Source organism: Eubalaena glacialis, chromosome X (genome assembly GCF_028564815.1).
Source record: "Eubalaena glacialis isolate mEubGla1 chromosome X, mEubGla1.1.hap2.+ XY, whole genome shotgun sequence".
In the NCBI taxonomy this organism is placed as follows: domain Eukaryota; kingdom Metazoa; phylum Chordata; class Mammalia; order Artiodactyla; family Balaenidae; genus Eubalaena; species Eubalaena glacialis.
In genome coordinates this window covers 99,535,995-99,560,861 of record NC_083736.1, presented here as the reverse complement: position 1 = coordinate 99,560,861, position 24,867 = coordinate 99,535,995, and the positions used below count along the sequence as shown (strand labels likewise).

The window sequence follows — 24,867 nt, the reverse complement described above, 5'->3', positions numbered from 1 at the left end:
GATGGGACAAAACTAGGGAGAAAGAGGGGGTGCAGAGGTGAGGGAAGCGAGGGGGAAATAAAATGAGTGAAAGGAAGGGGAAGAAAGAAACCAAGGCGAGAAAAAGAGAAATGGGGGAGGAAAGGGGTAAATGATGAAATAAAGAAAAGGAATCCAGAAAAGGAATAAAAAAGGAGGCGAGAAAGAAAGGAAAGAGCAGAAAGGAGTAAATAAAGAGGAAAAAAGGAAAAGAAAAATGAGAGAAAGAATGGGAGAAGAAGGGCCAAGAGAAGGCAGGCTGGGGGGTGGGGGATTGAGACAGAGAGGGAACAGGGGCGGCGGGAAGCCCGCTAAGGGGCTGGCACTCCCCGAAGCCAGCTCAGAGACCACCTCCGCTGGGGCTCAGGGGAGACAGGAGAGAGTAAGTGGGGGGAAAGGGGAAGATGAGTGAAGGGAGAAGAAAGGGAGAGAAACCAAGGAGCAGTTGAGTGTGCTTCTGTGAGTTTTGTTCCAGGCCCGTCTTGGGTCCTCCTGAGGCGTGCCCGGCGCCCTCAGACTCTCCTCAGGGGCCACCGCTCTCTCTGCATCCCCCCACCACTGCCACCCCGCTTCTCGAAGGCGGCGTCTCTCCTGTAGGGGCACCCGTCCGCGGTGGGACCAGGCACACTGGCCCGCCCGCCGAGCTCGAGACCGGGGTGGCGCGGCTGCCCCGAGCGGCGACTCTCGGGGATTTCTGGCCGAAGATGCGCCAGAAGCGGCGAGAGAGCCCGAGCTTAGGCGCCGCGGAGCGCGCGGAGGGAGGGAGAGCTGGGCCGGGCTCCCGGCGGCTCAGGCGAGGGTGCGGGCAGCCGTGCGGGCGCGGGGGGCGGGGCGGGGCTGGGGGCGGGGGCAGGACCGCGCCGGCTCCCGGGAGCACGCGGGGGGAAGCGGCGGCCTCGCGTGGGCCGGCGGCCCCCCGGGGGTTACTCGCATTCTGTCACGGCCCCGCGGCGACTCCCGGCGCGCGGCTCGCTTGCTCGCTCACTCGCGCTCGGCTCCTGCTATCGCTCCGCCGGCGCAGTCCCGAGGAGCCCGAGGTCTGGCGAGTCCGCGAGCCGGGGAGGGAGGGAGGGAGCCCGGGAGGGAGGGAGCGAGGGCGCGCCCCGGCTCTCCCTCTGCCCCGCCGCCCGCCCTTCCTGCTACCACAGGTCCGCCCCGGGCCCCCGCTTACACTTGGGAAACTTGGGACGGCTCTGGGGCCTCGTGTGGTACCTCAGGGGGGCGGCCCCGGCCCGGAGAGGAGGTGGGGGGGGGGGAGAGGAGGAGGAAGAGGAGGAAGTGAGCCCGAAGGATCCGCTCAGAGCTGTTTGTCCAGCTGTTTCTATTCGCACCCCGAGCGGCGCAGCCAGAAGGGGGCCGAGCCGAGGGTGGCCGGCTCTCGGCGCTCATTTCCAACTCTTCTCCTCACAGCTTGTCTGTCCCAGACACCCTGGAGTCTCCTCAGGCCGGCCCGGCGGGCGCGCACCTGCCGGCCGCCCCTGACCTCGCGGGCCAGGCGTCCCCCGAGGCGGAGAATATGGCCCAGCCCAAGCCCGACTGCCGCTCACCTGTCGGCCTCGACTGCTGCAACTGCTGCCTGGACCTGGCCCACCGGAGCGGGCTCCAGCGCGACAGCAGCGGGGACAACAACAACCCGGGCAGGCCCACCGTGAGCAACTTTCGGCAGCTTCAGGAGAAGCTGATCTTCGAGAACCTCAACACCGACAAGCTCAACAGCATAATGCGGCAGGATTCGCTAGAGCCCGTGCTGCGGGACCCCTGCTATCTGATCAACGAGGGCATCTGCAACCGAAACATCGACCAGACCATGCTCTCCATCCTGCTCTTCTTCCACAGGTGGGTGGCAGGGCACGCGGGTGGGCACACGGGCCCGGCTCGCAGCCGCCTCGGCTGGACCCGCCCCTCTGACAGAAAGGGGCAACCGGGAAGGCCAAGAGGGGCACTGAGGGGGCGGGGGGTCGGGCTCCCGGGCTGCCACGACCGGACCCTGAGGCCACCTGGATTCCTGTACGGCTGAGGGGAAGCCCGGCAGGTGGGAGCCCTGTTTTGAAAGGTGCCTGCAGAGTCTTTCCTAGGGAGATGCTGGAGCCCAGAAGGTGGACAGAGTCCTAGATGGTTCGGGTGTAGCTGGAGGCACTTTCTCCCCAAATGCCCACTTTTCTACAGCCACTTTGGAGAATCTGCCATGGGATGCTCTTGGGATCTGAGTCCCACCCTTATCAAAAAGCCCATTTCCAAATATGCAAACTCAGATGGAAACTGCAAGGGCTTTTAAATTACTGAGTGGCCCTGACTGAGGATGAGGGCAAGCCAAATGTCGAGACAAATTAAGCTGCTGCTGGTGTGGAGGAGAGGCGGGGGGGGATAGGAAAAATTAGAGACCTGTGAGAATTTCTTGAAACTCCGGATGGGGCGGGACCCCGCACCTCCTCCATGGATCACAGCCTTCAATTTCCAATGAAGGCTAAAAGCAGCCCCAAAGAGCATCCTAAGGACAGGAGGGTGGATGATCCATGTCATAGCAGGTGTGTGTTGGAGCGCGGGTCAGACTTTCTAGAAATCTTGCTGAAGGGCAAGGAAGAGAGAGGGAAGGAGAGAAACACAGTGGGAAGACCAAAGGTGGCTACAGTCCTCCAGTCTGAGACACTCTGGTAAGAGCCAGTCTTGCGGGGACAACTGAGGCAATTTTGAGGCAGGGGAGGCAACTTCAGGAAACCCAGTGGTGGGTTTGGTGTTCTTAGAGCCATAGGAACAGGGCACTGGTGTGTGTGTGTGTGTGCACGCGCGTGCGTGCGCGTCCGTGCCTGTGAGTGGGCGGATTTTCTTCTTTCTCAACATCACAGGTTATGTAAGAGAAAGAGAAACCCCGCTGTGGGAGACCTGGGTTGTAGTACAAGTTATGGCTCTACTTCCCTGTGTGAACCTGAGCAAGTCGCCTGACCTCTCTGGTCTCTAAAGTTCCTTCTAGTTCTGAGATGCCAGGTTGTGGGCAGGTAATGTGCTCAGACAAGGTAATAAGAAATTTTGAGCTGCCACAGAATATTTGAATAATTGAATGGCTTTTCAGTGAGGCACAAATAAGAAATTTTAAAAGCCATCGAGCTAGGCAAGAACTACCCTCACTTAGTGCTCAGCCCAGGTTTGCCTCCTCAGCCCCAGAAGTTCCAGGAGGGGACAAGCGACTTAATTAGCATTATTATAACAGGTTGTATTTTCAGCCATTTTCCACGCCATCGAAGCCCTTTCTCATCTATTATTTTACTTTACGCATCAATTTATCTCATTGTCTCCAAGAAACCACGCGCGTGTATGGGAAAGGTTTCGAGGGAATCTTCATTTCTGGTGAAAGATTACTACAAGCGTATTCAGACCATAGCAGCTGCAACCCTGCCGAGCGAAAGCCCTAACAGGCTCCTAACAATCTGCTGGGATCTGGGCGCGTAGGCAGCGGGGGAGGGGTGGCAAGACACCTGGAAAGCGCGCCTGTAGCACTTGCACTCTTTCAGCTGGGAGAGAAACTGCTGCGAAGTGGCTTGATGACACATAAGAGGGGACGCTTCCTCGGCTCTGATTCCTAGGTTGGAGGCCTGGGCGGGTCAGACCTAAGCGAATGAGGGGTGAGACTGAAAGCCTGAAATCACAGTGTTCGCTTGTGCCACACCTTGGGAGGCTTTCTGGTGGTCTGGGTTTCTTGAGTGGCAAGACCTCCTTGTCACCTACTCCACTGACACTTGCTTGTTGACGTTTGGTTCTTGGCAAAGCCTGGAAATGCTACCAGGTTGGGTGGGGGACTGAGAGCATTGGTGGAGGGAGCAGCTCAAGCCCTCAGGCGTCCATGAGGCTGGGGAGTGACAGGGTCCTGTGGTAACGGCCTTAACGCTTCTAGCGGGACAATAGCAGGACAAAGCATTCTCTCATTTGCCTTGACAACTGGGACCTTAGAGATTGGAGATTCTCAATTTGCTTGAGGTTTTGCCTAGAATGACATGCTCATTAGCAAAGTAGGAGACCACTATTACTGGTCACGGGGTTTCTCCAAAATCTGAGCTGGACAGTCTTCTCCCGAGTGAAAATTTCCTCTTCTTACTTCATTTATTCCCTGGTTTTCTATCTTCATACCACAGCCATCATTCTTCCTTCTGTTCCATTTAATGATTTGATATTTCAGATTCCTGCCTGGGTGTCTTTTTCTTCTAATTTGTCTACCTTCAAGGCTGTCTCTTCTGGAGAAGCGACTCTTCCTGCCCCTCCTCCTACAGCCCACTCCCCTGCTGCAAGGGCTCCTATATTCTTGGGAGAAAGGGTGGGGCATATTCTTGATTTCTCTCTGGTTTGTCTGCTTTGACCTGTCGCTGGCTCCCAGCTTAGCTCTTGGTTTCCTTGGAACACAAGAGTGTAAGCAATTTGAGGGTAGGGCGTATTTTCCACTTACTTGGCTTTCCCTTGGCTTCTAGTTATACACCCAGTACTCAATAAAGGTTTTTTTTTGGCTAGATGACTGCTTAATTGTTGGTATGGTCCTCTGTAAAGATTTTACAACTTTAGTCTTGGAAAATTCTTATTAAGGTTTAAATGTGATTTTTTTTTTTCGGTATGAACCACATGCAGTAACTCTAATAGCCTGGTAGAAGTCCTGATGAACAGTGCTGTGTATATACATGTGAATCAGTGGTAATGGGCATGTAGCTCGTTGGTATGTAAATGGTGCCTCTAAACTACTGGGGTGGGGGGGAGATGATGTGTTTTGCACACCATCCCTTCAATCTTGTGTTAGGTAACTAATAACTATAATAGATTAATAGCTAACATCTATTGAGTGTTTACAGCATGTACTAAGCACTATAGCTGCATAACGTCATTTAATATTTACACCAACCCAATGAAATGGGTACTGTTATAACCATTCTTCATTTTTTAATGAAGGAAACTGAGGCTCGGGAAAATTAAATAACTTGCCCGATGCCTTACCATGAAGAGCAGAGCCAAGACTCCACCTAAGGTCAGTAAGACACTAAAGAATTGTCTATAAAGAAAGAATTGTTAAGCAGAGGTAAATATCAGCCCAGAAACTAACCAAATGGTTAAAATGTCCTTATTAGGTCGGGTGACAAACCATCCCAGGACTTTCAGCCAACACAGGAGTTTCAATGGTCAAACTGGGACAGTCCCAGGGAAACTGGCATGGTTGGTCACCCTATTATTAGGGGACTATACCGTATCATTTGAAAATGCTTCTAAAACTGGAAAACTTAAGAGGCAGATGTAATATGCTGGGCAAAGAGCTAAAATTTCCAATTGAAATACAGCCTATTAAAAAACTTGCAAAGTTGAAATTTGAGGGGCCTTAATTCTCCGATCAGTAAGGTGTAGCAAGCTGGAATGGGAGCTTTTGCCATACTCTGTTGTTGTCATTGTTGTTGTAACCTCAAATTTATTTCTGAGATTTTATCCAAAACTACTTAATCAGCTCTATTCTGCCTTCAGCCCCCAAGCACACCAGCCAATGTGATCTGAGCTGCTCTGAATCTGAGTTCCCTTCCAGCTCGGAGAGCCCCAGGAGTCTACCTTTAAGCTTCTGAGCTGGCAACAACTGGTCCCCACACTTAGATGCTCAGAAAATAATAATAGCAAAGATTTCTAATTGTTTTATGTGTACTAATTCATTTAACCTTCCCTATTGATGTAATATATAACAGTAAAGGGAAAGATGTAGATTCAGAGATCAGGCTTCCGACAAAAATTTGCATAAAAGTTATGTGTGCTTCTCTGCATCTTCAAACTAATGATTTCATAAATGTATATTCCTGGACCTGATTTCTGAGGACTTAGCCACTTACATGGTGTGATTTGGGGGACAAAACTCTCCTACCTGCCTGCTGTAGTGCCTAAATTCATAGTCTAAGATCAGTTTTCTGTCCTTGTACCATCTAAAACTCCTATCCCATAGCGCAGTGGTATTTGGACCACACCATAAGAAATCCTGAATTAGAGATTGAAACCCTTTGTCAACTAATTTGCCATTTGATTTTGAGGATGGCGTACTTTGCTGTAGAGAGGTTTTGGGTTTCCGTGTGGTTAAGTCTGTCATTCTTTGCCTTCGTGATTTTTGCTTTTGGTATCAAGCTTTGAAAGTCCTTCCCTAGCTGGAGTTAATTTAAAATAACTATTTGCTGAGTGCCTAGTGGTCTGACAAAGAATAGGCACTCTTGGATTAAGGCACATTCTCTGTTAAAAACACAAATGCATTTGCAAACTTAACATTCATGGTTTGTATACCTCATGAGAACCTCAATATGTAAGAAACTGCCTTTTTGCTGAGGCACAGATGTGAATTCCATGTGCTAAGAGGCTTTGGGTAGTGACCGACCCTACTGCTCTACCAGCAGCTACTATATATATTACGTATGTGTGTGTTTTATATATGTATATAAAGTATATATATATATATATTAGTATGTACATATATACCAGTAAAATATATATAACATAAAATTTGTCATTTTAACCATTTTTAAGTGTACAATTCAGTAGCATTAGGTATATTCACAGTGGTGCAGTCATCACCATTATCCATTTCCAGAACTTTGTCATCATCCCAAACAGAAACTCTGTACCTATTAAATAACTCCCTATTCTCCCCTCCCCCCGCCAAGTCCCTGGTAACCTCTATTCTACTTTCTGTCTCTACGAATTTGCCTATTCTAGATATTTCGTATAAGTGGAATCATACAATATGTGCCCTTTTCTGTCTGGCTTCGTTCACTTAGCGTAATGTTTTCAAGGTCCATCCATGTATCAGTACTTCATTGCTTTTTATGACTGAATCATATTCCATTGTATGGATACACCACATTTTGTTTAATCCATTCATCTGTCCGCGGACACTTGGGTTCTTTCTACCTGTTGGTTCTGGTGAAGAACGCTGCTTTGGACATTGGTGTACACGTATCTTTTTGAGTCCCTTCTTTCAATTCTTTTGGGTCTCTACCTAGGATTGGAGTTGCCCAGCACCTACTTTTCAACTCAGGTTTTTGGTCCTCTACTCTTAGTCAATCCATTCAAGTGTAGTAATGCCCATGAAATGAGTGAATGTCTACTTCTTTGGGGAGAACACCCCCTCCCTGAGTCAACTGCTAGTGCTAGCGATCACAATGAAAAGAAAGCTAAGAAGTTTAACAAAACAACAGAAATAGTAGAAGTTATATGAGGGAAATGATGTGATTTCAGGATGCTCATGAATTAGGAACTGGCAAAAGTTTGAGCGTGTCTCTCTAATGAATGGCCAGGGTCTACCGGGGTTTACTACTGAAGGTTTCCTTTTTAAAAGAGTAACATGTAATAGCTTCGCTTGTCATTAACCACTTTGTGTGGATAGGTTTATCAGAATTTTCCCTGGGGCGATAGCTCACTGGGAGTAGGGTTCTATGGGAATGGAACATGGGAAAGCCAAGTTTGGAGAAGAGAAGCAGAGAGACAGGCCGGAGTCCTTGAAAGGCCTGCTGCAGTGTGGGGCTCTGGGCAGCATGGAGCTCACGAGGTCTGGATGGAATGCTCGTGCTCTTCAAGAAAGGTGGCAAGAACAGAACACAAATTTCACCGCCTCCGCTCTGGTTTGTCAGGAATGGACCCATGTGAGCCCACACCTCAGAAAATAACCCTTTCCAGGGTGACCTTATTTTCCCTCCCAGCCTGAAGAGAAGGTTAACAATCCTGCTTATATTTGCACTTCCAGATAAACTAACAAGCTCTCAATTCCAGGTAGAGCTTTGGCTCCTTTCCATAACAGGTCCTGAAGGCCAGGAAGTCTGGGAAAATGGAGATGGATTGTCTGGCCACAGCTGCAGGGTCTCCAGGTCCCCTGAGTGACGGAGCCCAGCAGAGCATTGCCCGCACCTTGTGGGCTGGTTGAGAGGAATAAGGTCGGCCATCTCTGCACCTGGTGGTGGCCATTGCACGGTGTTTGCTCATCACGATTCTGCTCCTACCTGAACTTTCTCCTCTTATGTAAGGCATCCCTCAAGATAACTACAAAGCCATAATCTGCCATGGCTGGCTGGGTTTACATAACAAATTGGTTGGTGTCATGCAATAGTCTCTCTACCCCTGGAGAAGCCAACGTGCTGAGTGGGCCCGAAGCTTGGACCCATTTTGTGGGGCATCTGTGTGCTCAGTGCACTCAAGGGAGAGCATTCCTTGACCACAGGGGTCAAAAAAGATGAAATTTCCCTTTTAGATGAAGAAGGCAATAATGGCCCAGGACATGTGCTGTGCCAATGCTTGCAGTAATGGGACAAGGGTTAGGGCTTCGCTGTGGGGCCGCAGCTTTGGCAGAGCAGGACCCTGTGGGCTAATGGGATCTCTGTGAAGGCCTGAAGGATAGATCCCAGCCTCAAGGCAGGTTTGATGAGGAGTCAGCGCAGGGAAATAGCTTATGGAAGCTACCATGTACCATACCGAAATCCAGCTTAGCGAAGGAGTCAGAGCGGTGATAAGACAGGGTCTTGGAGAATAGAAAACAAGCTTTTTCAAATGCTAATCCAGGCAGGAGGGAATCTTCTCTACAGGCAGGTCTAATCCACTTGTACCTTCTAGCTGGAAATCCCTGCCCCAAAGTAGCTACTGCTCTTTTGGAAAGAGTTTAAAAGGTGTGAGATCCCAGCCAGCATGGAGACTGACTGGGAAGCTTCCCAATGTGCAGACACTAGCCCAGGGGGAAACAAGAGCTAGAAGCATGCTTGGTCAGTGATGCCCCAGGCACGCTATCAGCCTTCCTCCCCTGGGAGCCACTTTCCTCAAATAGACCCAGCCTGAAATCAGGCCCCTGCCTGTGGACAAAGCCCCACAGGGACCTTCCCCATCCTTCCTCGAAGGAAGAATTTACTCACGAAACAGCCTTGGGTATTCAACCTACTTCCTCTTGTCTTCTCTTCAGGGGAGATGGAGAGCAGCTGCTCACAGCTTAGGGTCTGGCCAGGATTCCCGCTCCGAGCTTTCTAGGCCAGTGATTGGCTACAGCTATCCCTGAGGAAGAAGGGGGTGAGAAGTGAGAGGAAGGGAAGTGGTTCCAGCGGCTCCTTCCTGGCTTACACCACACACACACACACACACACACACACACACACACACCTCCCTTTTAGTCTCACTCCCAGACTAGGCTGGGCCTGGGCCAGCCTGAGGTCCCTGACTCATAGCTCGCGTAGTGCCTTATGTAACAGAGCCAGGTTCCTGAGGCATCAAGCTTCTGCTTGCTCAGTGGCAGGCTTCCCTGGGGCCAGGCATTCAGAAGCCTGATGGGGGTCTAAGTAGAGCTCACTACACTTCCAGAGGGACAGCCTGCTCTCCCTAGTGTCAGGCCAGCATCTGCTCAGAGCCAAGTGCCAGGCTGTGAAGGCGATTCCCTCCTGAGCCCCCATACTCAGCAGCAGATGTAACCAGGCAGGCGAGCCGCTGTGGGCTTAGTGTGGTTTGGGGTGTTTTGGGGGGGCGGGTGGCATCTCCTGCTATCACCTGATGGTACGGTGCTAAAGAGTCAGCCTGGTGCATCTGGAGGGGCCCCAAAACAGGTGTCAGAAGTTCTTCTTCCTTTTGTATCTGCTTGTTGGTTCAGGTACTGTTCTGGAGACTTTAGGGAGAAGGGTTTAGTGGAAGCTGGAGGAACTTTTTAAAGGAAGGCCTAAGCCAATTCCCAATCCATTCTCCACAAAGTTTAAAAGCCCCCAGGCTGGCCTGAATTCACAGTGATACTTAGCTCTCTTCCTAGCCTGTTCAGAAAATTGCATTACCGGTTTGGTGCAACTGAGCCCCCAGTGAACTGGGGCTTGCTGAATTCTATGACGTATTTCTCTAATAAGCTTACTTGAATATCTACATTGCACAATAGCCCTATCAATCCAATAGTGCATTGGCTCAAAGGTTGTGACTAAACCAATAAGTCCTCTTCTTCTCTTTCCTCATCTTTGCCCAGCCTGTCACACTGTTTTGCCAGGGGGTAAATGGCTCACAGGTTGAGGGTAGCTGGGGACACTGCTGTCCTGTCTGAGGAAAAGAGGAAGAAACAGGGAGATAAAGTCAAAAAGGTGGCATTGGGAACTACCAGCAGGTATGATTTGTATCTAAATCTCAGACTCATGAATCCTCAGACAAGCCAAGACCACCATCTCAGGGCTCAGGAAAGCTAGGGACCCCAGGTTCCCTGAATCCGGTGAACATTGGGGGCAGGGGCTGAGGTGGAGGTGCAGAATTTCCCTTCCTTGAGGCCCCTCCCGGGCCTCCAGCCCTTCACTTCTCCCTGTCTCCTCACCCTTTCAGTTCATAGTCAGTTGCAGTAAAAAAAAAAAGAAACAAAGAAAAAAGAATAAGAAAAACCCTGCCCAGTTTTAAGGCAATATACTCTGCCTTCCCCAGGTGCACAGGAAAATGAACGAACTCAGGCCCTGCACTGAGTGACCGAGCACTTCAGTTAATCAATCCATCATTTATCGACCAGGGGCCTGCTATTTATCTAGCGCCTACTGCGGATTTATTGAATGTCTACCCCGCTAAGCACTGTAGAGGACACAGAAGGGAGGCAGCAGAGGCACGGGCTGGGCTGCGGGGAGCTGAGAGTGATAGAGCTGCATCCCAAGGCCGGCGGGGAACAAAGCAGTTCCACCGGAGCCACCGCAGGCCACACTGGGGCTTCTGCTCCTTGAGGGAAAGGCCTCAAGCTTGCTGTTCCCTGGATCCGCAAGTCCGGAGTTTAGGCGATGCCAAAGCAGACTAGGAAAGGAGAGTCTCTTTATGGCTGTGGCTTCCAGCAGGGCCTTAAAGAATGGATTGGTTCTGGCCCGGTGGGAAGAGCTGTAGGGCTCTCTAGTTGGGAGCGGGAAGGGAAACCTTGCCAGTCCAGCGGGGCTCATGGGTCAGAACGAGCTGGCTGGGGTGGGGACAGCGAGGAACACTTTCCATTCTTCCTGGGCTGAAACCCAGAGTCACCCAGCTTCAGGAAGGAGAGGCCTACTCTGGCCCTCCTCTCATGGCCCCTCTCTGACTCGGGGCAAGCTGGCCCCTGGTAGCTTCCCCTCAGAGACCTAGCTAGGCTTGGATAGGTGGAGGCCTTCAGGGCCCGGGAGCAGGAAGGCACCTCTCGTGGATGCTTGTGGAAAGCTCATCAGAACCAGGAGCGTTGAACTTGGGAGTGCAGTTGAGGGTGGGCACCAGAGGAGCCTGGGAGTATGGCTTCACATCTGTGCACCTCTGGCCTCAGTCTCCACCAGGCCCCTTCTAAGGGGGGGGGGTGACAGAACCAGGGGCGTGCCAAGGTGCTGCCCTGATAATATATATACCTTTTGCCCAAATCTCTCTGGAAAAAAGTCGCTGGAGGCCCCACAGGGTGTCATTTTAGCCTCACTTATACTTTGGTCAAACCCTTCTTTCCCAGGTGCCCTATAAATGAAGGTCCTGGGGTTGGGCTGAGGAAGGAGGGAAGCCTCAAGCTGACGGGAAAGGAGAGGGAGCTGGAGTAGCAAAAAGGAACCAGCCTCAGATCATCTGGGGAAGGAGGATGCTGCTTATGGTCAGCACCTTACTTTCTGGGGCCCTCTCCCCGAGCTAGTGTCCTGGGCATCCACGCCCACACCCTTTCCCATCAGTGCTCTGGAGAATTCACATTTAAGTTCATAAACAGATTCAGTCAACAACAAATATTGCAACAACAAATTCTTGCATGCCTTGCATGTAACAGGCTCACTGTTAGGCACTGGGAATAGAGTGGGAAACTCACAAAAGGCATGGTCACAGCCATTATGGGATAGTCAGTAGAGTGGGGGAGATGAACATTAACCAGAATAGCCACACCAATGAAAGTATAATTACAAATATGTGCCAAGGGGGAAAAGGAATAAGCTTCTCTCAGAGTGTATAACAAAGGATCAGACAAGGCTTCCTGAGGAAGTGATATTGAGCTAAAGAAATGAATCTCTATTGCTGAAATTCTAATCATCAGACCCAAGCCAAAGGAGACATGTTTAGACAGAGGCTTTCTCAGGAACCCCTGAAGTCATAACATTAGGTAGCTGCTCACACTCTTGGAGATATTTCTAGGCCATGAGTGGCCAGCAGGTCCAAAAGAGGAGGACTGACAGCATTCTGACAAGAGGAAGAGATGAGTTTGAAGCCCACGGGGCAGCTAGTACTTAACGTCATCCTTCGCTAAAAATAGTCCATGACAGTATGGAAATGCGTAAAGGCTGGCCCTGGGGACCAGTGATAAAGTGGGTATAGCATATGGGGAGGAAAATTTGTTTTTGTAAATTATTTACTGTAAAGAAAAATAATGGGGAGGGTCGTCTGGGTTTTCTTTTCCGTTTGCGGGCCTCCTTCTGAGTTATGAATGCTTCTCATTGTACAGAGGCAGTGGGGCACAGAGCTTCAGGCTGCACTCCTTTCTGGGGCCTGGGGTGTAAATTTTCTGGGCTGCAAATGTCAGATAATTTGTCCAGGCTGAAAAACAGCCTGAATGCAGAAGGGAAGAGAGGCTTGTTTAGCCAACGGGCTAAAGCCTGGGACTTCAGGGAGCTGTGTGGCCAGGCTAAAGGAGCTAAGATGATTGATCAGAGAGGAACGTTAAGGGTGGGCCTGAGGGTTGTGGAGAGAGAGAAGAGAGGTTGATCTTCAAATATAAGAAAAGTTACAACTCAGAGATGGTGACTAGCTGTTTCCAAACCACACTAGGAACAGAACAAGAGGAAATAGGCCTCTACTGTAGCATGAAGAATTGCGATTAGATATCAGAAAGAACTTCCTGCCTACCAGCATTCAGAGAAGCTAGACAAAATTACCAAGGGATGTTTTATTACAAATATGGGGAAGGTGGTAACAATAGCAATAAAGAACTGGATAAAAGTGTGAGAGGGCTGGTTATAAGGACCATGGACAGAAGGGGATAGACAGGTGGGGAAAGCAAAGGAGTCAGAAGTAGGTGCTTATAAGGAAAAAGAAAGTGCCTGTGTGAGAGATGAAAGTGTTTTTAGGAAGATACTTTCATAATAGAAATGTGTATGAGATTTCCATTGGAGAACAGTCATGAAAGCTAGCATATACCCTCCTAGGACTGGAATCATGTGGGAGAATAGACTAAGGAGCTGTTAGGTGCCCTCCGCATCCTTCAGCCTTATCTCCTGGCCAAATTAGCTTCAATGGGACACCCATCCTCCACAGTCTAACAATTTTGGGGAGCATCTCAGTGTGGGGGGCATTGGGATAAGACTGCCCACCCCAGGTGCATGGGGAAGAGGAAGATTTCTCCTTCCACACACAAATGAAAATCAGACACGGGGGAGAAAGTGGCAGCCAACAAGCCAGGCAGGATCCCCGCGGCAGGAAATTTACAATCTAGTGGTGGAGACAGATATCAAATAATAATTACACAAATAACCATATCACTACAATTGATCATAATGAAGAAAAGGTGCAGGAAGCCGTGAGAACACAGGCTAAGGGGGCTTCCCCCAGGATTAGAAAATCCGCAAAAAGAAAAGTCACCTTGTTAAAACCTTGGGCACTGCTTGTGTCCCTCTGTGAGGGATTCTTGCCCCAAATCAGTAGCAAGGAAAGTTAAAATGAACCCAGTCACTGCTAATACCCTAAGATGTGGATTTTGAAGTTCCTCTGGCTCACTGGGGCCCTCAGATAGGAGCAAACCTCCGAGGAAATTTTCTCATTGCCAAGATCAAGCAGCCATGATTTAGGCAGAGTGATTCTCTAAGGGCCATAATAGCCTATCAGCTGAAAATCGGCATCAGAAAGGCTTTGAAGAGCTCATCACCTGCCAGACGAACAGGATGAAGGTCAGTGAAGAGAAAAAAGAACGAATGTGCTGAAAATTACACTCAAAACTGGCCCCCCGAAATGACCATGTCTCCAAAATGCTGTATCTTCAGTCTCCTATTCAAACGTGGGAGGCTTTGCTGGTATATTCTAGTATTGGCTGCAAGGTGTGCCCAGGGCTGTAGAGACCAGGGGAGCAAGGATTGTAGAGAGGCAGGACCCCCGCTCTGCTTTCCCCGGTTCCTCTCCCGGGGGTGGGGGTGGGAGGTGCTGGCCCTTGTGGGGAGCTGGGTTGGGCTTCTTCACCCTTGAAAGTTCCTGGAGGAGGAGTAGAGAAGGACATTAGCCACTGTGTGCCCCTGAAGAGTCTGATAAGACTACCATTGACAGACTCTGTGACTTTGGCAAGTGACTTCTCTGGACCTCAGTTTCCTCGTGTAGAAAATGGTGGAAGTGTGGTTGGGAAGGTTAAATGAGAGGACCTTCCGAGGAAGCACTCAGTAAAGGGAAGCCTTCGTTATCATTAGGCAAGTCATATGTGGAACCAGAAGGAAACCTCTTCAGACTTCCCTCATCTCCCTCTCTCACCAGTCCCCTCACGGACCCCTCCCCTTGCTCCGTCAATCACACACCCTGTCCTGCCCAAAGTCAGCTAACACCTGCAACCCAGTCTGGCAAGCGTTCTCCCTGTCAAGGCTTGCTCTGTGAACCTTCTTCATTCACACTCAGGTGTAAATGACTGAGAAGGTTTCTGGTCTTCCGCCTGTTGGGGGGACGAGCTGCTGGGAGCTTCGAAATTTTTAACAGATCGAAACCTACAGAAGCACCAGGGCACCCTACTGGCATTGCTGGCAAATAGAGAAGGATTTCATAGGGCAGCGGAGCTGGGGACTGCCTCTTCAAGACCTTGAGCTTCCCCCTCCCGAGGGTTGGTGGCCACCACATGCATCTTAGCCGGAGACACAAAAGCTCAGAACTGGTAGGGCTTCCGTAGCCATTGGGTCTGATGCCCACCCCTTACAGATGAGGAAACTGAGGCCCAGAGATGGGTGGGTACCTGCCACAAAGCAAACAGCCAATTAGTGACCAGCTGAAAAAAGAAACCATGTCTCCTGATTCTCTGATCCAATGGCCTCATGACTTCTTGTCTCTAGACGGCTGTGGACATCCCATCCCGGTAGGTACACAACACCTCCATGCCAGGAGACCAGCTTTGGGTCTACCTGATGCCAAAAACGGTGTTTTTTAATTTGATTTCATTTAACAGGATTGACCAGTGGTTTGGGTGTTACGGAGTCCCAGCCCTGGAATCTTGCTTCTGCTCAGGCTGGGGCTGCATGCCACAGCCACAGTCATGCAAGGGGGACAGAAAGGCCTGCTGTTCGGGTTGGAAAAGAAATCAGTTGCTGAAACATTGGTCTTTTTGAAAGTTCCAACCACAGGGGCTGGCTGGCAGAGCCGCCGTCTGGGCTCCCCTGGAGGATCCGGCCCTCCCCTTCAGTCTGGGAGTTAGTTTAGGAAGCTGGCCCGGCCTCGGCAGAAGATCTGGAGGGCAGCGCTCACCCCAGGAGCTCCAGCCTTCCCTCAGAGCCTGGGAGCCCCCGAAGGCACTCGGTGCCGGGAACTTCCTCCCGCCTCCACAGCTGAGCCAGCCCAGGCTGGCCCCAAGGCTCCTGAGCACTTTTTCTTCTGAGCCTGGGAAAGAGTTTCCAGTTGCTCCCGCCTAGCCCAGCAGCTACAGAGGGAGAGCTAGAGAGCGAAAGGGAGGCACAGAGAGAGAGAGAGAGACAGGAGCCAACCCCAGCCAGGCAATCAAGGTTTCCCTGGGCAACAGTGAGATGAAGGGGGAAAGGCTGGAGGAGCCCCAGCTAGTGGAAGACCCCCAGCTTGTAGAGGACCCTGAACTCGAGGAGGCACAGTTCCTGGAGGAGCTACAGCTCGAAGTGGTGGAAAGTGGGTCAGATTTGGATCCAGAAGATCTGGGTTCGAATCCCGATTTTGCCACCAATCTGATGCTTGAGCTTGAGTAAGTAACTCCCTGCCCTTCTGTGGGCTGCTTTCCCTACTTAAAAAATGGGGGAGGGGGGAGACAAGGTGGTCTCTAGGGTCTCTTCCAATTCAGATATTCTGGAAGACTACACCTCTAAAATCTTGATGTGTGTAGATGGGATGCATGGACAGTTGAATATGTCATTGAACCCCTGAATGTTAGAATGGTGGGAGTGACAAAGGGGGTTCATATGAGCAAAAAAAGGAAGGAGAAGATGGTATATGTGTAGAGTCGTGACTCCAAGAGAGGGTCTAGGCTGAATAGAACATTAGGGTCCATTTTCAAAACTCAAGGATGATGGGCTTGGAATGAGTTAGTAACGAGAACCAGGGTGTTTGGGGGTGTGGTCAGTGTGTAGTTGCCAATGAGCCCTCCACCCAATGTCTCCCAGTGGCGCCTTCACCCCCACAGCTCAGGTCCTCAATCCAGAATGCGTTTCTTGAGTTGTTCATGTGTGTCTTTGCGGAAATTCTCATTCGAATTAGGGGGATTTTCAGGTCTTGGATGTTCACATCCAGACCTAAAAGACTGCCTAAGAAGAAAGACTAGAATTTGACGGCTGCTATGTATCGCTACTCTCCCCCCAACTAATGCACAGATGAGCTACCAGAAACCAATCTGCTTGGTGAATGTTGGTGTTTGGCACATTTCACTGCATTCAGATTCCTTCATAGTGGGTCATCTCTCCCTGGGTTATATGGTGAGGGTCCAGAGCCACAGTAGGTGCCATTTCACTAACCAGAGAGCTCTCAAGAGGCTTGAGAGCTCGGGGCTCCCTACATGGTAGATCATCTCCAGTGTCCTCTGCCAACCGTGTACCCACCAGCCTCTCCACTGCTGGGGAGACTGTGGTGGGGAGGGTGAGTAGAAGAGGAACCGCCCCCACCTGTCCTGACACCCGCCCACTGCCCTAGCGCCCTCACCCTCAACACCACACACTCTGCTTCCTCGCCGCTAGCCCTCCTTCTTCTTGGCTCAGTTTGTTCAACAATCATTTCTTGCCCCTCAGTTAATCAGTCATAGATTCCTATGGTTGCGAGGGATCTTAGAATTCCCACAGGGAATGGTGCTGCACTATATAGAGCCCTATGGTCCTCCCTAGTGCCTTAGGGACTGCTGAAAGGAAAGAAGAAGGGAGAAAGGGAGGAGAGAGTTGGGGGCAGGGGAGGAGAGGCCAGGGAGAAGGTGAATTTGAGGGAGGAAAGGAGAAGAGGAGAGAGTTTAGAGGAGGACAGAAAGAAAGACGGGAGGTTGATTGTGCCACCGCCCTCACCAAATAGACAAGGTCACAAAGAAGAATCTGCAGGTGTCTTTTAAAGTTGGAGGGGTTGGGGTCCTCACCTGGCTTAATTTTCCTCACCAGAGGATTTTCAAGCTGGGCTGCCCTGAGCTACAAGGCATTTCCTGGTGGGTGGTGGAAGTTAGGGGGCTCTGGGAGCCTGGGGAGCCGAGTGGGCGGAACTCCCTGCCTCAGCCCCACCTCCCTCAGAGTGGTTCTGCTCCTCTGAAGACTTTGTATCCAGGGACCCTGAGAGCATCCAGGTTAGATTGGGGGAGATGGGGATGGGGAATGACTATCTGTTTAACAACAACAACAAAAAAGGCCGTAAGCCACTGAAGGGCCTTAACTCTCCAGCCCAAACAAGAATGTCTTGTAAAGCATCCCCACGGGGTGGACACACTGCTTCAGCTTGAAGGCATCTACCCACAAGCCGGTTCCCTTGTTGGTCAGCCCTGATTGTTACACAGTCCTTGTGTTTAGCCAACACTGGCACAATCCTTCTGGCCTGCAGAATGCTTTAGCCCCACTGCTCATGTTCTTGCTGCAGGCCTCCTTTGTCTCCTGACCACCCGGGGAGCAGGCTCAGAGTGGGGTCGCTGGCTTCCCAGGGAAGACGGCGTTCCCAGCTAAGGGCACCACGTGCTCCAAGCTTCCCAGCCGGAGGTTGCCGGGGCCCATGTGAGCGCTGGGCTGGACAGGCAGGCGACTGATGTGGGCTTAGGGCACTCCAGCCAAAGCAGCCCCTGGGGCCAAGGCTGAGGAAGTCCACTCCACAGAGGGCACTGTCCGAGTTAAGTGAGGTCTAGTGAGGAATTCTCAGCAGGGGAAATAGCTCGAGGGAAGGAGCACTTGACCGAGAATAAGGGCCCTGTGTTCTGCTGCAAACTCCAGCCTTGGCTGGGGCTGGCACCTGAAAGGAGGAAAATAATAAGAGCCAGGGCTCTAGCCCTGAGAGGAAGGCGTGCGGGAGGCATCCCGGCCATTCGGCCCTCTAAAGCCCTGCTGGCTTTACATCGCAGGAGGAAATAAAGCCGTGCTTGTTGGCGGTGGGGACCATCTGTGTGCGCTATACAGAGAGCGCTGTTCCCCCAAGTGCGGTAAACACACGCTGGTGGTGTGCAAGATGATTTTAGGTGGTACGTGGACTAACTTTGTTCTTCTATTTTTATAGCTATTTATTTATTTAACATGTATGAGGGGGGAGTGTGTACACTGTATGATTTCAAAAATATTTCTGAGGTGGAGGCATTTTTAAAAAGTTAATCTGTTTTAAGTTATTTTAGAGAAAGTAGTAAATAAATAACAATACTGGTGGTCCTCAAATATGGCCGAGATCTTGAGAGTGGTAGGCAAATTATTGGATTTGGGGCCATCCTACCGCACTGTGTTAGCAGAGCGGGCAGTAGGAGCCATGCAATATGATTTGACATTGTCTTGTCCATGTACACCTAGCTTGAAGGCCCCCTCTGACAGCCCGATTCCAAGTGTAAGAACACCCTGCTATTTTTATATCTCTGGTGTCCTGCTCTGCCCCGTGACACTCAACACTCCAGATCAGCAGCAGGCCTTTCCCTGGCTCCAGGGCATGGTCTCTACCATGCTTGGGCACACACGGGGACACAGCACTGAGAAGTTGTCCTCACCAGCTTCCACTGACTTCTCAGCATTGTTCATGGACATATTCAGCTCCAACCTAAGGAGTATATCCAGGAAGCAACTCAAATAGGTTCCAATCTTTCTCTGAATGTACAAAGCCACAGTAGAAGGACAGGAAATATGTCACTGCGGCAATTTCGCATGAACCGGTGCCGATTTCCGGACAGGTTCAGGCAAGATTTGGTGGGAAATTTGTATAAAATCAAACTGTACAAGAGGGTTCCCACTTCTGCCAGGAATTTGTGATGGGCTCTGTGTAAATAAGCTTGGGCCACTTCCTCCTTCCATTGCCCTGAGATAGGGAACATGATTATAAGTCCTGCTTCCTCCCAGGGCTCACCTTGCGGATTGCGAGGTGAGCCCTGGAAGGAAGTGGAAAGGTGATAAAGGTTTTGGGTCAGGTCTCCTGCTTTCCACCTAGATTGTACCTCAGGAGGCTTGAATGTCTTTCCTGTGTTGTCCCTGGAACTGTCTTTAGCCAAAGGCTCAAGGAGAGACAGCTGATCTTCCAACACCTCTAAGAAAGGAAATACCACAGTGTCCTTTGGTCATACACTCCAGTGTTTAACAACCTCTGCTCTCTGAGACTGTTCCTCCTAAATTCTGTCCTCCTGCTTTCAGATATACCCCCTTAATATGATTAAATGGTAGTTATTATGTCCTTTTTCAGCTCTCTTTTCCAAATTAGCAAAATCTATTAAAAAATACTTCGAACCAGCTTGTATTTCTCCATCCCTTAGACAGTCTCCAAATTCTCCACCAGAAACTTCATTCTGTCCTCCGTAACAGCTGAGAGTATAGCAGGCATGTCTCTGCCCTTAGCCAATCGCCCCAATCTCTCCTTTGACCAGTGACACACATTTGCAAGAATGCAGGTTAGGAAAGGAGCAAAATTAACTGGACCTCGGAGGACCCAATCACCTGCCCTAACCCACGGAGCTGGCTGTCCCACGGGAGACTGGAAGAGTGTAGGGTTTCATTAGTGGCCAGTGGCCATAAAATAGAGAAGGAAGATGACCTCAGAGTTCCTACATGCTTCTTCCTTATTTAGAGCATCCAGGATCATACTTTTTCCTTAATGATACTAAATTGTGTGCTTATAATTCATTGCAACCTCTGTCTTTTGCTGCCCTACCCACATAGCCCCATTCTCGTATCTGGGTAGAGTCATATTTTGATTATTCTTGTATTCATTATCCACACTGGGGATTATCCATAGAAGTCACTGAATCCCAGGTTGCCAGCACACCCCCCCCTTGAGCTGCTCTCTGGGTGTTCAGGCATGCAGGGTCACTTTGACACCAGTCCAAGTCAAGCATAAATAAAGAAGATTCTTGCAAAAATAAATTATCTGCTCACACACAGATTCCAAATACAATCATAGTTGAATTTTACATGGCTGAGGTAACATTGGACCTGTGGCATAGATAATCGAAAATAAAAGTTACACAAAAAAATCATGTGTAGCTAGCTTTCGAACTGCACTGTGGGTCTAGTTATTTTGTTTTTTTTCCAGTAGTTCTGCCTTCCTAATTATTTGGACCCATATGAAAGTGAACTTGCATCCCTGGAGTATACAGAAACTAGGAGGAGAACCTGGGTGTAGGGAGAAGCTAAGCTGAGCCCAAGCGTTGCCACAGACATTTCACAAAGTGAAAAAGCCACCAGAAATACTTGGGAGTTGGCTTTCAGAAATCTTCTCTGTGTGTCTTTGGAATGTGTCATATAGTTGTTTAAGCCATGGATTTGTCCAGGAAGGTCTAAGGGGCCTGCCTACCAGTACCTAGTTTGACTTGGGGAGACACAGGGCCAGGGAGTTGACAGGAAATCATCGTTCCCTTCTCCCTCTTCTCCATAGCCTGATGGCTGTTGCACTGTGCCTAGTCTGGTCACCTGACCTGTGCAAGTCTGAAGGAGGTGGTGCAATTCATCTGAGGAAAATCACGTCTGAGACAGGAAGGGGCATGGCAGCCTCTTCAGCCAAGGATTTATGTGTCTGTCACAGGAGGGAAGTGTGAGCTGAGAAATGACTCCCAGAAGTGCTAGAATTGGAAGAGGCAGCACTGCTACCTTTCACAGTCAGTAGTGTATTCATGCGGAATCCGGGCTACCTCAGGAGGCCAGCATCCTGGCCCTTCCTCCCTTCCTCGAGTCCATCCTCCCTCCTCGCCCCCTTCCTCCCTCCCTCGCTCCTCTCTGGCTCCGCACACACTTAAGAAAACAGAGCAGAGCTGGCCAGGTGCATCCCGCCAGGGGCCAAGCTGTAGGTGAAGGAAGGAGGCTTGTTGCTGCTTTTTGCCTGGCAGTTAGAGGCCAAGGGGATGGACCCCAGACCCTTGAGCCAGTCACAGCAGCTTGCAGTGGATGCCATGTTGCCATGACGGGCATTGTGGCAACCTGGGTGGATGGGGTTCCTCAGGTCCCTGCAGCCCACAGAGGCCAGGGGGCTCTATCTAGACTTAATTCTTTGCAGTCTTTGTGAATTGATTTTTGCATTTTTGCCTGCCGGGCGCATTTTGGCTATGGGCCCTCTGCTGAGCCTGGGACTGCATCTTTGCTCCACGTCCCTTCCCCTGCAGCGTGGCTGCCAGGATTGCTCCCTTGGCAATGTCATTAGGCTTCCGTGGTGTCTCTGGGGAATATAAGCTGGGCAGCAGGACTCCATCTTTCGGGCTCTAGTTGTCCAGATGACTTCTAGCCTCTCCAATGCCAAGGGACCCCAGCTGCAAAGTCCAACCCAGTGTCTTTGGGAGCACCCACTCCACTCAGGTCTGTTCCCAGCACCAACGGAAACAGACTCCTGGCCTCCAGGTGCAGCTCTTTGTGTGTTCCTTTCCTATTCTTTGTCTCCAGGGCAGGGGCTTGGCCAAGGGAGCAGATTCCCCGCCATGACAAAGAACTAGTGACTCAAATATCGTATATTAATGCATATATGTGGAATCTGAAAAAATTGGTATAGACGATCTTATTTACAAAGCAGAAATAGAGACACAGATGTAGAGAGAACAAACGTACGGATACCAAGGGGGAAGGGGGGTGGGTGGGATGAATTGGGAGATTGGGATTGACATATATACACTATTCATAATATGTATAAGATAGATAATTAATGAGAACATACACAGGGAACTCTACTCAATGCTCTGTGGTGACCTCAATGGGAAGGAAATCCAAAAAAGAGGGGATATATGTATACGTATAGCTGATTCACTTTGCTGTACAGTAGAAACTAACACAACATTGTAAAGCAACTATACTCAAATAAAAATTAAAAAAAATAAAGAACTAAATAAGCAAAAAAAAAGAAAGAAAGAAAAAAATCTAGTGACTGTAGTCATGCTCCTCTTCTCAAGAAGCAAGGGGTGGGCCATGCCAGGCCTTGAAGCCCAGTAGGGAGGGTGGTGAATGACACTCCTGGCTCCAGATCTCATCCCTCCTCACCAGCACATGGTCCCTACGTTATGTGGGAGGCGATGAGTCTGAATTCTGGGGAAATACCTCTGTCTGGAGAGGAGATTTCCTCTCTCTTGTTGTAAACCTAATTGCCAAATCTGAAACATTCTCAGCCTGGATAGAGGAAGCAGGCACATTCTACAGAAAATGGCAAATTGGGTAGAAGTTGGTTTTGACCCTCTCTTTTCTCCCCCATTCTCCTTTCTAGCACAGGTTCCCTCAAACTACCCCCAGCTGCTTAGGGCTCTCAGCTACAGGGTGATAGATAACTCGTGTTCCAGAACTTTCCTGATCACCCTGCCTCTTAACCATGCCCCTGGGGGAGGCTTACTTTCTGCTACTGCTAATATGGTACAGTGAATCCAGCCAAGGTGTAAACAGCTGGTAGTAACTGAATGTGCTTCCCCTGCCCAAGTCACAATTCTGTTTAGACCTAGACCTTTGACGGAAGTGAAGTGAGAACTGCAGGCTCAGCTGGGGGCTAGCAGAGCTGACCTTTTTGGGCAAGGTTCCTCTGACCTTTAGCCCCTTAAATCATACCAAGCGGGCAGCTACCCTCTCCATCTATGTGCAAAGCCATCCCAGGGGATGCGGTTGACTTTAGCAGAGGTGACTGGGAGAGTCCTGGCTGTGCCCTGCCCCCATCCCCATAGAAGCCCGTACACAGGGGTAAGGTTCCAGCTGAGCCTAAATTCGGCCTTGGCCTCTGCCCTCCCCCCACCAGCCAGGCAGGCACTTTTGGATGATGCTGGGAAGAAACTGGAAATCCTCGCTCGTGTGTGTGTGTGTGTGTGTGTGTGTGTGTGTGTGTGTGTGTGTACCTAACTCAGTTGACTTTTTAAATATCTGAGAAAGCAAGAGTGAGGCAATTACTTGTAATAGCAAAACCATTCTCGTTTGAAGGGAGGAGCTCTAACCACTTATAGAGCAAGGGTTACGGTCCTTCCAAGGGGTCTGTTGCAAAGCTATTTTTGGCTCATTTGCTCTTCTTTCCTCCTTGAGTTCTGTTCCTCCCCAAGCCCCTCAGGAGCCCCCCTCTCTACCTCCTTCCTGGTGTCTGTGCTCACACAGGCTTATGCAGGGGAAGTAACCTCTAGCCAAGTGATTCTCTCATCCAACACGTTTTCCGAGATGGTCCCACTGCTCCTTTCCAGAAGAGCAGGGACAAAGACTGTCTGGGCCCGTGTAACGACCTCTTCCCCTCCGCCCAAGCACACCGGAATTCCAAATGCTCTCGTTTCCTTCGAGCGCAAATGGCTTTTGCCGCTGATCCTCTGCTCTGGGTTACCCATTTCCTGCTCAGCCCTGGCACAGCAAACGTGTCTCTGTAGCAGCTACCTCAGGGTAATTTGAGAAGGAGCTCTAGGCCACCACATGTGCAAAAGGAATCAGGGGAAGACACATGTGGAATAAGAATCTCCACAGAGAGAAAGATGCTGGGCTTTTGCAAACGGCCTGAATAATATAGAAATACCAGCACCGGATGTTTCTCGGATGCCAGCATCATTTAGTCTAAGGTGATTTTTTTTATTATTATTATATCCTCCCAGTTACAGCGACTCAAACAAAATCCCTGACACCGTTCCATCTACCTTAGGGAGTCAGCAACAACCCATGTCCTGGCTGTGTGAAAGTCTTGGACGCACATACCCCTATCTGGCCTGGAACCCTCAGCCTGTACCTGCAGTATCTGATCGGTTTCTGCCTAGTCAGTCAGCTGTGCCCTGTCGCTGAGCCTGTTTGGGTGGGGAGGGTGGGAAAATGGAGCAAGCGCTCCAGAAGGGAGCCTACTGTTTCCCCGCCCCCCAACTCCCCAGCTCTCTCTCCTTGTTCTATGTCTCAGGCTTCTGGACTCCAATCCTGACCAGGCCCAACACCCCCTGCCCGGAATGCTGGGTCCACAGTTGTGCTTGCCCACATGTCCACCACTCCTCCTCTGCTCAGCCCCCCGGGCTGGTGGCAGATTTCTGTCTGCCTGGCCACTGAGCCCATCTAAAGATGTCTGGTCACTTCCTTCTGGCCTTCTCCTCCTCCCCTGCCAGGGATGCTCATGGATGGAAGGAGCTACTTCAGCAGACTCACCTTGGGGAGCACGCCCTTCCCCCTCAAAGCAAAATAAGAAAGCAGGAGGCCTGCTCACGTTCATTTGGTCCCATCCTTTGTTTTACCATTTCTAGACCCATGTTTTTCCATAGGCCTTCCAGCACTGATTCATAAAACTGCAGCCCCATTCTAGGGTAACCCTAGAATGCCGGCCTGGGACCCTAGACAAAGCTGCTGAGTAAACAAAAGATGTTGCCCCCAACTCTGTCTGCCTTTCTATAGCATTCTCTCACCCCCCCTTCTCTATGTCCTGTACCCCCATCTCTCCAGTGCCCAGGCTGTGGCTGCCCCCTGGATGTCTGGAGCACTGGGTGCCGGGCAAGAGCTCCTGCTCTACACTGCCCGTTTTCCAATGTGCTCCTTTTGGAGCCCTGGGGAGCCACCAGAGTGATCTCGAGGGCAAGCGGAGAGCCCAGCCAGTGGGACTCCATGGGCCTCGTCTTAACTTCAACTAGAGTAGCTCTGCTTTCATCTGTTTTATAAATTGGGTTTTCCATGT

The 24,867-nt window shown here is 50.4% G+C and overlaps 1 protein-coding gene across 2 annotated transcripts in view; it reads left to right on the top strand.

The window, feature by feature from the left end:
* The first annotated feature begins 732 nt into the window (after window positions 1-732).
* TSC22D3 (TSC22 domain family member 3) overlaps window positions 733-24,867 on the top strand; it is a 58,354-nt gene continuing 34,219 nt past the window's right edge. The window contains exons 1-2 of one of the 2 annotated variants that reach the window (XM_061178354.1): window positions 733-817; window positions 1,429-1,854. In XM_061178354.1, the coding sequence (XP_061034337.1) occupies window positions 1,535-1,854 (320 nt within the window). In that variant the 5' untranslated portion in view covers window positions 733-817; window positions 1,429-1,534. Of the gene's footprint in view, window positions 818-951; window positions 1,056-1,428; window positions 1,855-24,867 lie in introns of those variants that run through there. The other variant, XM_061178355.1, reaches the window with a different exon arrangement.